At 48.5% G+C, this 12,318-nt stretch overlaps 1 protein-coding gene across 9 annotated transcripts in view; it reads left to right on the plus strand.

Moving 5' to 3' along the window:
• The window catches only part of FHAD1 (forkhead associated phosphopeptide binding domain 1), a 135,853-nt gene extending 130,437 nt beyond the window's left edge, over nucleotides 1-5,416 (plus strand). For 5 of the 9 annotated variants that reach the window (XM_013048800.2, XM_045063789.1, XM_045063792.1 and 2 more), the window contains 2 exons: nucleotides 263-316; nucleotides 4,310-5,416. In XM_013048800.2, the coding sequence (XP_012904254.2) occupies nucleotides 263-316; nucleotides 4,310-4,426 (171 nt within the window). In that variant the 3' untranslated portion in view covers nucleotides 4,427-5,416. The remainder of the gene's footprint in view (nucleotides 1-262; nucleotides 317-4,309) is intronic. The other 4 variants (XM_045063791.1, XM_045063793.1, XR_006601672.1 and 1 more) reach the window with 3 other exon arrangements.
• The last annotated feature ends 6,902 nt before the right edge of the window (nucleotides 5,417-12,318 follow it).

A 12,318-nucleotide genomic window follows, 5' to 3' on the forward strand; every position in this document is an offset into this window, starting at 1 on the left:
CATCCTCCAGGGAACCTTGCTTGACAAGGCTCCCCCTCTCAGAATCCTCTGGAGCCCAGCAGGACGGTGTGGCCACGGGAAAGCCAGGCCTCCTTCCTCAGAGGCACATGCTCACCCCATGCCCCACCCCTAGGAAGGCCCAACAGTCCATCCAAATGGGCAACATCTGAAAGTGGAGGGGGCGGGGGAACCACTTTCCTCTGATGCAAAAGGGAAAGAAGAAAACAAGCTAAACGTTGTCAATATTCTTTCTGTGTTCAAGAGACGAATGTTTGTAGAGACGGTGAAGAGCAAGATGCAGAATTCAAGTCCCCAGGTGAGCCAGGAGGAGAAAGGAAGCAGTAGGACTTCCGCGGGAAACCCGGGTTGACAATAAGACCCCCACACACACCCGCCGTTACGCACTGAGCGTTTAGTACGTACGGCCAGGCACCAGCGCTTCTCAGTCTTCACAACAGTACTAGGGGTACGCATTGTGTTAGTCCCCCATTAGCAGAGGAGGTGTCTGAAACTCAAAGACTTCTCGTTCCTCGTCCAGAGCCGCACAGCTAGGTAGGAGAGCTGGAACTCGTTGCCGATCTGAATACCCAGGTGAGCCCTGCCTCCCCTCCTTTAGGCAGGTAATCCTGCCGCCCTCTGGTTAATAAACCTGATACATTTCAGGCGCCTTGTCTCTTGAATTGCAAGGAAGGATCCATACAACATTCTCTTTTTAAGAGCTGGGAATCAAGACTCTGAAATGTTAAACATATTGAAACTCTGCCATTCACAGTCCAGCCCTGGAGCTGGAATTGGCCCAACCGCATTCCCAAGTCGCAGAAAGTGGAGGTGAGCGCTCAGGAGGCTCGAGAGCCAACCACACGGCAGGGAAATAAGAAGCAGGAGCCACATTCGCATTAGATAAAAAGGTCACGATAATTCTGAGACTACAAAATTATCAGTAAAAAAACCCTGAAGATATTCTCGGTAAGGGACATGTTGGGAAAATAGAAACCTCTTCTCAGCCAACATTCTTTTTCTAATTCGGGGAGGTGGTGACCACCCAGAGCAGGATGTGGAGGAGAGAGGGTCCTAAGGGCTCCCCTAGCTCAGAGACCTTCGCCAGCCTGCCAGGTGGGAATGAGTGACAGGTTTGTCACTTACCCACCCAGTAGGGTTGAGCCGGGAGCAGGAAGGAACCGCTGAGAGGGTTGGTAACTAGGATCTCCTCGGTACGGAAGGGTCTTCATGGTCCTGACCCAGTGCGGCTTCGGCTTCCCCTTCCTCTACAGTGTCCCTGGAGTCTTTAGAGGATCGCGGTCGCCATGAGCCCCTTGGAGAAGACAGGACACGTAAAATCTGCTTTTCACTGTTGCCCTCTCAGAGAAAGTCTCCATGCCTGGCAAGCCTCCTCCCTCCGTGAAAGGCTCTGGGTCTCTGTTTTCTGTCCTTCCTAATGCCATTCAGTGATTGTATATTGATTTCTAAGGCAGCTAAAAGGAGTTTATAGTGGTTTGGGGGTGTTGTATGCTGAAGAGGACATCTTGTAGTTAACCTGTATTTGTTGGCTGCCTAGTCCATGCCACCGGCCATGGGCGGGGGAAGGAGGAGCGGACAAAACCGGGCCTGTCCCAGCCCTCATTCATTCCAGGAACAGTGACTGAGCGCCTGCAACATGGTGGGTACTGTCCCAGCGTTGGGTTCAATCAGGGATTCTCAGTGGGGGCAGGATCCGCCCTGAGAGGACGAAAATAATTTTTGTAATGTGCAAAGCATACGTATCTGTCAAAATTTAATAGGGACGGGAGCAACAGGAAATGGGAGTCTGAGGAGGCTCCTTAGTTTGGGACAATAATGAGAACAAGGGGGAGCAATGCGGGCTTAAATCAGAGGAGAGACACGGAAAATGCCCTGCCTTTCTAGCTTCCATTATTGGGCATTTTTTTTTTCCAGTAAATACAGTAATGAATTAATCATCGCACACGATGCTTTGGGACCAAAGGTCAGCTGCCTGCGCTCAGGAGCCGATCTCACAGGGACACACTCGGTCCAGAGGCCTCCCCGGAAGGAGCGGCTTAAACCAAGCCCTGAGGCTGGGTGGGGCCTCTCTGGACCCCGCAGTACCCGGAAGCAGCCTCTCTGGCGCTTCCTGAGTCCATTCCCACCTGGGTGTCACGCGTAATGACCCAGTTTCTATCCCTGACCTTTCTTTTTTTTTAAGATCTAATTTGTTTATTTGAGAGAGAAAAAGTGAGCCCGAGAGAGCCCGAGTGGTGAGGAGGGGCAGAGGGAGAGGCAGAAGCAGACTCCCTCCTGAGCGGGGATCCCAGTGCGGAACTGCATCCCAGGACCCCGGGATCACAACCTGAGACTGGGCCCCCCAGGCGCCCCATCCCTGCCCTTCCATTCCAAGGGTGAGGCGTGTGGCTCCCAGACGCAGAAACCGAAGGCTTGGCACTCCCCTTTGGCCCCTGTTCAGCTCCCTAGCTGCGGGATTTCCCAGCCCTGCCCCTGACACGCCCCCCGCGTCCTCCTCTTCCCAGTCATCGCTCTGCCCTCTGTGACCTCCACGCCCCACCCCATGCTCCTGGCAGACCTGGGGGCTCAGGGTGTTGGGCTTGGATACTCTTTATTTTTAACCAACCCCCTGGCTCCAGCTCTGAAGGCCGGCTTCTCCCCCGGTCAGGGCACTGGAATTTGGGAGTCATCCGTAGCCAGCCCTTTTATGGAAAATCGAATAAAAAGGCATATGAAGGAAGGGTGATTTGGGGGAGGTTTTTTGGCCTTCGCTGTCTGTTTTCATGTTCACTGGGCACTCCAACCAAGATTGATTTCGCAGGCTCGTGTAGAGAAGCTAGCCCTTCTCACCCTCAAATGATTTTGGACACAGTCTCAAAGCACATTCAAGGCCCCCTGTCAGCTGCTGGCACAGGCCTCAGAAGGTGATTTTTATACTTTCTGAGTGAAAAGGGCTCAAGAGGCAGTCCTGGCAGTCCCTTCCTCTAAAATCCACCCAGAGGGAGGCCTGGGAGGCTCAGTCCGTTAAGTGTCTGCCTTGGGTTCAGGTCATGATCCCCAGGGTCCCGGGATCGAGCCCCGCATCGGGCTCCCTGCTCAGTGGGAGCCTGCTTCCCCGTCTGCCTGCCGCTCCCCTTGCTTGTGCGCTCGCTCGCTCGCTCTCACACACAAATAAATAAAATCTTTTAAAAAAATAAATAAAATAAAATCTACCCAGAATCTTCTCTGGGCCCCTGAGGAAGTCAGGGTGGATATTCTGGTCCCTGTTTGGCAGATGAGGAAACTAAGAGTCATGCAGTAAATGGCTGAGCTCAAACTTGGCAACCCACTAGCCCTCTCCACCACCCCCAGGGGTACCCCCAGGGGTAAGAGACTCTGTGACTGGAGTCTGACACTTGCAGGAAGTCGGGCTGGATCTGGAGCCTGCTGGAAAGAAACCTGCGAGTTATGATCCCATGAACAGTATGGGCACGTGTGAGAGGGAGACTCTTTTGAGCTGCAACTAAGGGAAACCGGCTCAGAAACAGGGAGGGCCGCTTTTAGAGGGGGTACAGGAGCCCCTGGCTCATGAAAACAAAGGATTGAAAGCGGTCCCGCCTCTAAAGAGAACTGGTAAGCCCACGGTCCCAGGCATCCCTTCCCTCACACGCACGCGCACGCACAAGCTCACACACCATATACCCTCTCTGGGTCTCCCTGCACCTGCTCATCTCTTCTCTCTCCAGTGATCTCACTGGAAGAGATGACCTCACCATCCCGCCATTTAAAGGACCCGCCCAGGGACCCAGTAGCATCTCAGAGCCTGTAACCCCAAGTCCTGGGCGCGATCATCTGCAAAGCACAGCCTGTGCCAAGCATCCAATCACTTGAGACCAGGGGCAGCATCACATGGGGGGTGGGGGGCAGCCGGGAGGAGGGGCGGTGCTCAGAAAAGGCCTAGACGGAAGACACGCTCAGTAAGAGCTTTCCAGGAGAAAGATACTCTGTCACAATGAATACACCCATCATAAGAAGCGCCTGCTTTCAAAAGCACAAAAATGTAAAAAGGGAAACTTATTTGTGTATCTGGCAGCGTGCTTACCTTTGGGTGATAGTGGTCATTGTGGATCATTTTAGCTTCTTTTTACGCATTTTTCTCTCTCTTCCCCTTCCCTCCTTCTCTCTCTCTATAATTACACATATATATAATTTCTTTTTTACAGCAAACATTTTATTTTGAGTAAAAAAAAAAAAAAAACTATCCGAGTGGACCATTTTGGGATCCTGCCACAATTATAGAGTTTGTGCATTTGTTTCTTCTTGCTCATTGAAGGTTGGAACCAGAAAAGCCGCCCCAAAGATGGACCAAGTGAGGGAGATGCCCAAGAGAGACTCATCTAGCAAATCCAGCCAGAGCCTTCTGTTTCCTAAGCCTGGCGACAGGAACTAGAAACGTCATCCTGTCCCGCCCTGCGTGATCCTCCGTGAGTCACGTGTGTGACTCTCGCGTGTCAAAATTCTAAGCCGCTTTCATAGGACTTTAAAGGTGGTTATCCTAGCATGTTGCTAGACCTAGACTGGTGTTCGCACAATGCTGTATCACGGAGCATGCAGGGATAGGGGTTCTTTTTAGACTGACTCACGGATGTTTACATCCTCAGGCATATGAAGAATGTACGGTTGAAGCCCAGGCTCCCAGGCCTGGTAGACACGATGATGTGGCGTCACACCTGAGCTGTGGCATACCCACACATCCACCCCCGCGGAGCTGCAAGAAACCCACCACTGGCAAAACCCGAGACGTGTCCTGGGGCCGCCGGATGGAACGGCAACCTCGGGGTGAGGCCGAGGCCGTGGTGGAGCACATTTATATCTAAGTTTATTATAATAAATTTAGCACACCTAGTCCTCTTATCGCTTCCGTAATAATGACTGACATTTATGTGGCACTCTGCAGTCTTCAAAATGCTTCTCCCCTAATCCTCCCCCAGACCCTGGGAGGTTCATAGTATTCTGATCCCCATTTTACAGAGGAAGAAGATAAGGCCCAGAAAGGTTAAACTGCCTGTCTAAAATCAGGCAGCTACTAAATTCAAAACTGGGTCCCGAACCCAGTTTCGGACTCCCATCGCCTCCTGCCCATTTGACTGCACGCGGGGAGCAATGACAGCCTCCCGAGGAGGCCGGACCCAAGTACCCAGGCCCGGAAGGAAACGCGCTGTCCAGGTGGGCACGCCCTTTCCTCACGGTGTTTGTAGAGACCCTCCTCCTCCTCTCCCCCATGTTCTGCGCTCACCCCGTCCACCTGTCCACTTCCTGCCTTTCTGGTGTGGCCAGGACTGCCGAATGAAATAGGAGGAAGACCCAAAAGTCATGAATACCATTGCTTTTTTATTTTTAAAAAGCCGCAATAAACCTATTTTGCTATTTTAAAACCAAATGGATGCTTTATACTGATTAAAACTAGAAGGAAATAGGAAAAGTTCTTGATGTGATATCTCATTGAAGGTACATTTTACACAGGGCTGAGATCTAAAGTCAGTGGGGAAAGTGAGCATTACCTGACCTTAAAAATACTCTTGAGGGGCGCCTGGGTGGCTCAGTGGGTTAAAGCCTCTCTGTCTTCGGCTCAGGTCATGATCCCAGGGTCCTGGGATCGAGCCCTGCATTGGAGTCTCTGCTCAGTGGGGAGAGACTTCCCTTCCTCTCTCTATGTCTGCCTCTGCCTACTTGTGATCTCTGTCTGTCAAATAAATAAATAAAATCTTTTAAAAAAATACTTTTGAAAATCCTGGAAAATATAAAGAACATCATGGTATTACCTATACCATACCATATCCCCAAAGTCCAAAACCGCAAGTTTTTCTCCAGCACCGGAAGAGATCACTTAGGTAGGCAGCCATTCAGGTAAGTGGCTCATGTTTGAAAGCCAAATCATGTGGGAAAGGTGGGTTTTTGTTGTATTTTTGCATTTGGATAAGTCAAATACAATGCCCATGTTACTCCACTATATTCTACATCTTCCAAGGACATGTCAATTTTTAAAAAATGTTTTATTTATTTGACAGACGGGGCTCACAAGTAGGCAGAGAGGAAGACTGGGGGAGGGAGTGGGGTGGCAAGCAGCTTCCCTGCTGAGCAGAAAGCCCAGTGCCGGGCTCGATCCCAGGATCCTGAGATCACGACCTGAGCCAAAGGCAGAGGCTTAACCCACTGAGCCACCCAGGTGCTCCGGACGTGTCCATTTTTATCCTATTAATGTTATAACCCATGATGGCAATTTCTTCTCACCGCTCCTCCCACTGGGTGTATCGTTTTAACGCTGTCTCCTCAGCCACGCCCCCTTTCCCCTGAGAATACGCCACCACCTACTCCACCAATCCGGTTTGCCCTACCTCATGCTGCTCTCTTGACCACACCTGATTGGCTGAGCAGTACATACCCAACCCAAACCAGACCAATCAGCTTCCTCTTCTAACTCAAGCTGGGCTAATTAGCGTCTTCGCCCTTGGCGTTTGAAAGGTTGCCACTAGGATGCCACGCAGGTATTTGGTGGTCCTGAAGCTGAGAGTCCTGATGCGGTTCCAGGGCTGGGGTGGCCGGTTCCCGCACGTGTGTGCTGGAGAAACAAAAGCCAGTCTTCAGAAAGAGAAGCGGGGGGTAGATACTGCACAAGAAAGACAAGAGACCGGGATTCCCAGAGAACGGTGCAGCACACACTACAAGCCCCTTAGTCAGCACCTTCCTCTACTGTATGGACTGACGCCTAAACGCCTTGATTGCCCGGCCTTCCCTGCCGCTAGAGCTGGCCACGTTACTCGGTTCCCGCCAGTGACATGGAGGCGAAGATGGGGGGAGGGATTACCTTCTGTTACTAGAAGGCAAGTCTTGGAGCACCTGGGTGGTTCGGTGCGTTAAGTGCCCATCTCTTGGCTTCAGCTCAGGTCATGGTCTCAGAATTCTGACATTAAGCTCCCGTGCCCAGCACAGAGTCTGCTTACGATTCTTTCCCCCTCCCTCGCCTTGTCCTTCCCCCTCCCCACACTCGCACTCTCAATCTCTCTCTCTCTCTAAAAGAAATGAATAGGGGCACCTGGGTGGCTCAGTGGGTTAAAGCCTCTGCCTTCGGCTCAGGTCATGATCCCAGGGTCCCCGGATCGAGCCCCACATCGGGCTCTCTGCTCAGCGGGGAGCCTTCTTCCTCCTCTCTCTCTGTCTGCATCTCTGCCTACTTGTGATCTCTGTTAAAAAAAAAAAAAAAAAGATTAAAATAAATGAATAAATAACATCTTTAAGACCAAGAAGAAGAAAAGGAGGAAGAAGAAAGCAAGTCTTCAACAGTAGGAGAAAGTACTTTGCCCTTTGTCCTTTGACCAGACTCCTATTTCACGCCAGGAGCTCGGGCTTGGAGCTGGGGCAGCCGTCTTCAGCATTCCCCAGGCACCGATGGAACTAAAGACATGAAAGACCTGGCGGCTGTCTGGCAGCATCCCTGAAATGCCTCCCTCTGTACTTCTTACTGTGTAAAAACCCCTGCTTAACCCACTGTAGCCAGGTGTACCTGTTTATGCTATGGAACAAAGCCCTCAAAATGACCTGGTAACATGCAAGTGATGCAAGATGACAAATATTTAGTATTTCTCATGATCCCACGGCACTTGTACTGGTCTGGGCTGGCTTGGCTGGGGCCGGATGGTTTAAGGTGGCCGCCTTTGCGTGCCCAGTCACTGGTAAGCAAGTTGGGTTAAGGCAGCGGTTCTCAACCGGGGACAGTTTTGCCTCCCAGGAGACACTCGACAATGTCCAGTCACAGTTTTGGTTGTCACAACTTGGGGGGTGGGGTACTACGATCATCTCATGGATAGAGACCAGCATGCACAGAATACGCTCCCCACAGCAAAAACTCATGTGATCTGGAATGTAAGTAGTACCAAGAATGAGGAATCCTGGCCTAGAGAGGCCTCAGCTGGGACAGTCTGTCTCTGGGAAGCATGACCTCTCATCACGGAGCAGGCTAGACCAGGCTCCTTCCCAGGGCGGTCTGCTCAGGTGCCCAAGAGCAGCAGGAGAGAACAAGCCCCAACCCACAGACACTTACCAAGTCTCTCAATCTCGCGCTTGTTTGTTTTAAGATTTTATTTATTTATTTGACAGAGAGAAACACAGTGAGAGAGGGAACACAAGCAGGGGGAGTGGGAGAGGGAGAAACAGGCTCCCCGCTGAGCAGGGAGCCCGATGCGGGGCTCGATCCCAGAACTCTGGGATCATGACCTGAGCCAAAGGCAGACCCTGCCTTGTGTTTGTTGATATCCCATCAACAAAGCAAATCACGCGGCCAGAGACATTTTGGGAAGGATTCCAAATTTTTACAATCTATCCACGGTCCGTTTTCTGTTATTGGAAGCAGAAGCCTTTCCAAGCGACACAGATGAGTTAGCTGGATTCCCGAGGACTTTCTGCTTCCTAGTTTCTTTCTTTGGGAAGGCCAGTTTCAGTGCCGGCCCCTGGGTTCCACTAGGACACTTTGTACCACTCAAGATTCTTCAGTTGCAAGTAACAGAAACCTCCTGTGGCTCACTTCGGCAGAAAGGCAGTTTATTCAAAGGAAATGAGAAAGCTTAAAGAATCAAAGGACAAGCACAGTTGAAGAGCTCAGGACAGTCAGAAAACGGCTTTCCCTCCCCATACATGCCCCCTTTTCACTTCCACTGGTTTGACTTTCTGTTATTTGCCACCAAAATGGCCTTTACTAAGACACTGCCTCTCCGGGTAGTTTTGCAAACCTGCCGGCAACCTTTTCCCTGAGTTGGTATCAAGGTACAACAAGGTACCTACGGCCCCCAAGGCCTCCCAATCTTCGGATTCCCCAAGAAGCTAAGACAAACAACTTCCTTCCACCTTTGCCAATGGTGGCCTATTTGGATTCTTGGATTCGTGACTTTGCAGATAAGATGCCCTTCTCTAGCAGCTTGGCACAGATGCCAATGCCTGCTGTTGTGAAAACCAGAGTCATGAGTGTCTGCAGAAAAAAATAGCTTCCAGATCTGCATTCCAAAGTGTGCTCCTGGTAAGCCAGAGTGGTTTCCAATTTTTCTGGGTCTTAGGAATGAAAGCAATACACTAACGATGAGAGGAAACCCAAAACCTGCTAATGCTAATGAATTCCTCTTTGAGCTGAGGCTGTCCTGAAGCAGGAGGTGGGGCACAGGGTGAAGGCAGCCTTGGCCTCATTCCCATCAAGATGTGCTGCCTGCACCCGTGTGCTCAGTGTCCCAGGTTTTTTGGGGCTAATTCGTGGCCTTACATGCCTGGTTTTGTTTTTAAGCCTTTTGCTCCCCAGGAACCCACCACAACGCCTCTGCCTGCACCCTGTGGCGGGAAGACTTTGAAAGCTCCTGTTTTTGAATGTCCTCTCTCTGTAGCACATGACTTCATTCCTAAGACCCTAAGATAACGGAGGCAGAAATTTTAATCTTCTGGCTGACTCTGGTCTATCATCATAGAACTCAGAGGTGACCTTTGGCTGATGAATCACATTTTTTTAGTATAGCTGGCACATCATGTTAGATCAATCTCAGGTGTACAACATACTGATGTGACAGGTCTATCCATTATGCCTGTGTTCGCTGCAAGTGTAGCCGCCACCTGTCGCCATACGTCACTATTACCTTATCAGTGACTGTACTCCCTATGCTGTGCCTTTTATTCCCACGACTTATCCAGTCCATAAGTGGATGCCTGGATCTCTCACTCCCCTTCCGCCATCCCTTTCCGCCATCTTGTTGAACCTCCCACCCACTTCCCTCTGCCAACCGTCAGCTTGTTCTCTGTATTTATAAGGCTGATTCTGCTTTTTTTGTTTTCTTTGGGGGGGGGTTCTGTGTTTATTTGGGATTTTTGTTTTTTTTTATTCATTTGTTTGTTTTTAGGCTCCACTATTGAGTGAAATCATATGTTTTTTTTTTCTTTCTCAGTCTGACTTATTTCACTTAGCATAACACCCTCTAGGTCCATCCATGTTGTCTCAAACGGCATGGTCTCATCCTTTTCACGGCTGCATAATATTCCATTGTTTATACACATACCACATCTTTCTCATCCATTTGTCTATTGATGAACTCTTAGGTTGTTCTATATCTCGGCTATTATAAATAATGCTGCAATAAACATAGGAGTACTAATATTTTTTTAACTAGTGTCTTCATTTCCTTGGGGTAGGTACTCAGTAGTGGAATTTTTGGATTTTACTGTTTTCCACAGCAGCTGCACCAGTTTGCATTCTCACCAATGGCGTACCAAGGTTCCTTTTCCTCCTCACCAATATTTATCATTTCTTGCCTTGTTTTATTTTATTCATTCAAACAGGTGTCAAGTGATATCTCATTTTGGTTTTGATTTGCATTTCCCTGAGGATGAGTGATTTGAGCACCTTTTTAAGGGTCTGTTAGTCAACTCTATGTCTTCTTTGGAAAAATGTCTGCTCGGGTCCTCTGCATTTTTTAATTTTATAGGGTTTTTTGTTTGTTGGTTGGTTGGTGTTGAGTTGTATGAATTCTTTACATATTTTGGATACTAACCCTTTAAATGATGGGTCGTTTGCAAATATCTTTTCCCAACCAGTAGGTTGCCTTTTTGTTCTGTTGATTGGTTCCTCCACTGTGCAGAAGCTTTTTATTTTGATGTAGTCCCCATAATTCACTTTTGCTTCTGTTTCCTTGCCTCTGGAGATGTATCTAGAAAGATGTTACTATGGCAGATGTCAGAGAAATTATTGGCTGTGCCCTCTTCTAAGATTTTTATGGTTTCAGGTCTCACATTTAGGTCTTTATTTCATTTTGAGTTACTTTTGTGTCAGGTGTTAAATGGTGGTCCAGTTTCATTCTTTGGCATGTAGCTGTCTGGTTTTCCCAGCACCATTTATTGAAGAGATTATCTTTTCCCTTTGGATATTCTTGCTTTTTTGACATAGATCAATTGACCATTTAATTGTGGATTTATTTCTGGGCTCTCTAGTCTAGTCTATTCTGTTGATTATGGGTCTGTTTTTTGTGCCAGCAACACACTGTTTTGATTACTACAGCTTTGTAATATGGTCTGAAATCTGGGATTGGGTTACCTCTAGCTTTATTTTTCTTAAGATTGCTTTGGCTTTTAGGGGTCTTCTATGGTTCCATGAAAATTTTAGTATTATTTGTCCTAGTTTTGTGAAAAATGCTGTTGGTATTTTGATAGGGACTGCGTCGAATCTGTAGAGTGTTTTGGGAAACACGGACATTTTAACAATATGTGTTCTTCCCGTCCGTGAGCATGGAATAGCTTTGCGTCATCTTCAATTTCTTTCTTTGGTGTTTTATAGTTTTCAGAATATAGGTCTCTCACTTCTTTGGTTACATGTATTCCTAGGTATTTTATTGTTTTTGCTGCAGTTATAAATGGTTTGTTTTCTTAATTTCTCTTTCTGACTGAAAAATCACTTTTATGGTTTGAACCATAATGAACCATGAATGAACCAGCCATTCATTCAGGCAACAAATACCAGATACCTACTATGTGCCAAAGACTAATGATACTGTGCTGGACCTCATGGCCTTGACCTCTGCTCTGCTTTCATGTTCCGATCTGCTGCTTTCCTGGAAAGGAGCTGGATTCATTAATTCACTGGGTATGTTGCGTGGGAGAGTTCACCTTTGATGCTCACATCCGCCTTTTGGGCTTTCTAAGGGATTACTGCTGGGCATTCTGTAGAGAGCGCTGCATGCAGCAGTGACCCTCTTCAGGAAGTTTCTTTGTCCCTCTCAACGGTTGAAGTTTGATAGTTAATAATAGCAAACTTTTTATAGTGTCCTTGCCGAACATCAAATACCCACTATGCCAAGCACAGTCCAGACATGATCCCACTTCGCCCTCACTCTGTGTATCACTCCTGCGTCACCTGTGAAAGCGATGAGTAGGTAAGGAACTTGCCCACGAGCAAGAGCGTCAGAACTCAGACTTCTTACTCTTAACTTCTCTACTGGATCACTTTCCTCTGGGAAATCCAGAAGCCAGCTGGTTATCGATGAGGATAGGATTGGCACACTTTTTCTACAAAGGGCCAGAGAGTAAAAACCATTTTCTTATAAAGAGCCATTCATTCACCTCAGGGACCATGGGATCTCTGTCACCGCTACTCAAGTCTGGCACTGTAGCATAATATCTAAAGAAATGAGCATGGCTGTGTCTTAATAAAACTTTATTTATAATGACAGTGGTGGGGCGCCTGGGTGGCTCAGTCAGTCAAACATCCAACTCTTGATTGTGGCTCAGGTCCGAATTTCAGGGTCATGAGATCCAGCACCATAT

Source organism: Mustela putorius, unplaced genomic scaffold (genome assembly GCF_011764305.1).
Source record: "Mustela putorius furo isolate JIRA1106 unplaced genomic scaffold, ASM1176430v1.1 tig00003853_pilon_pilon_pilon, whole genome shotgun sequence".
Taxonomy (NCBI): Eukaryota; Metazoa; Chordata; class Mammalia; order Carnivora; family Mustelidae; genus Mustela; species Mustela putorius.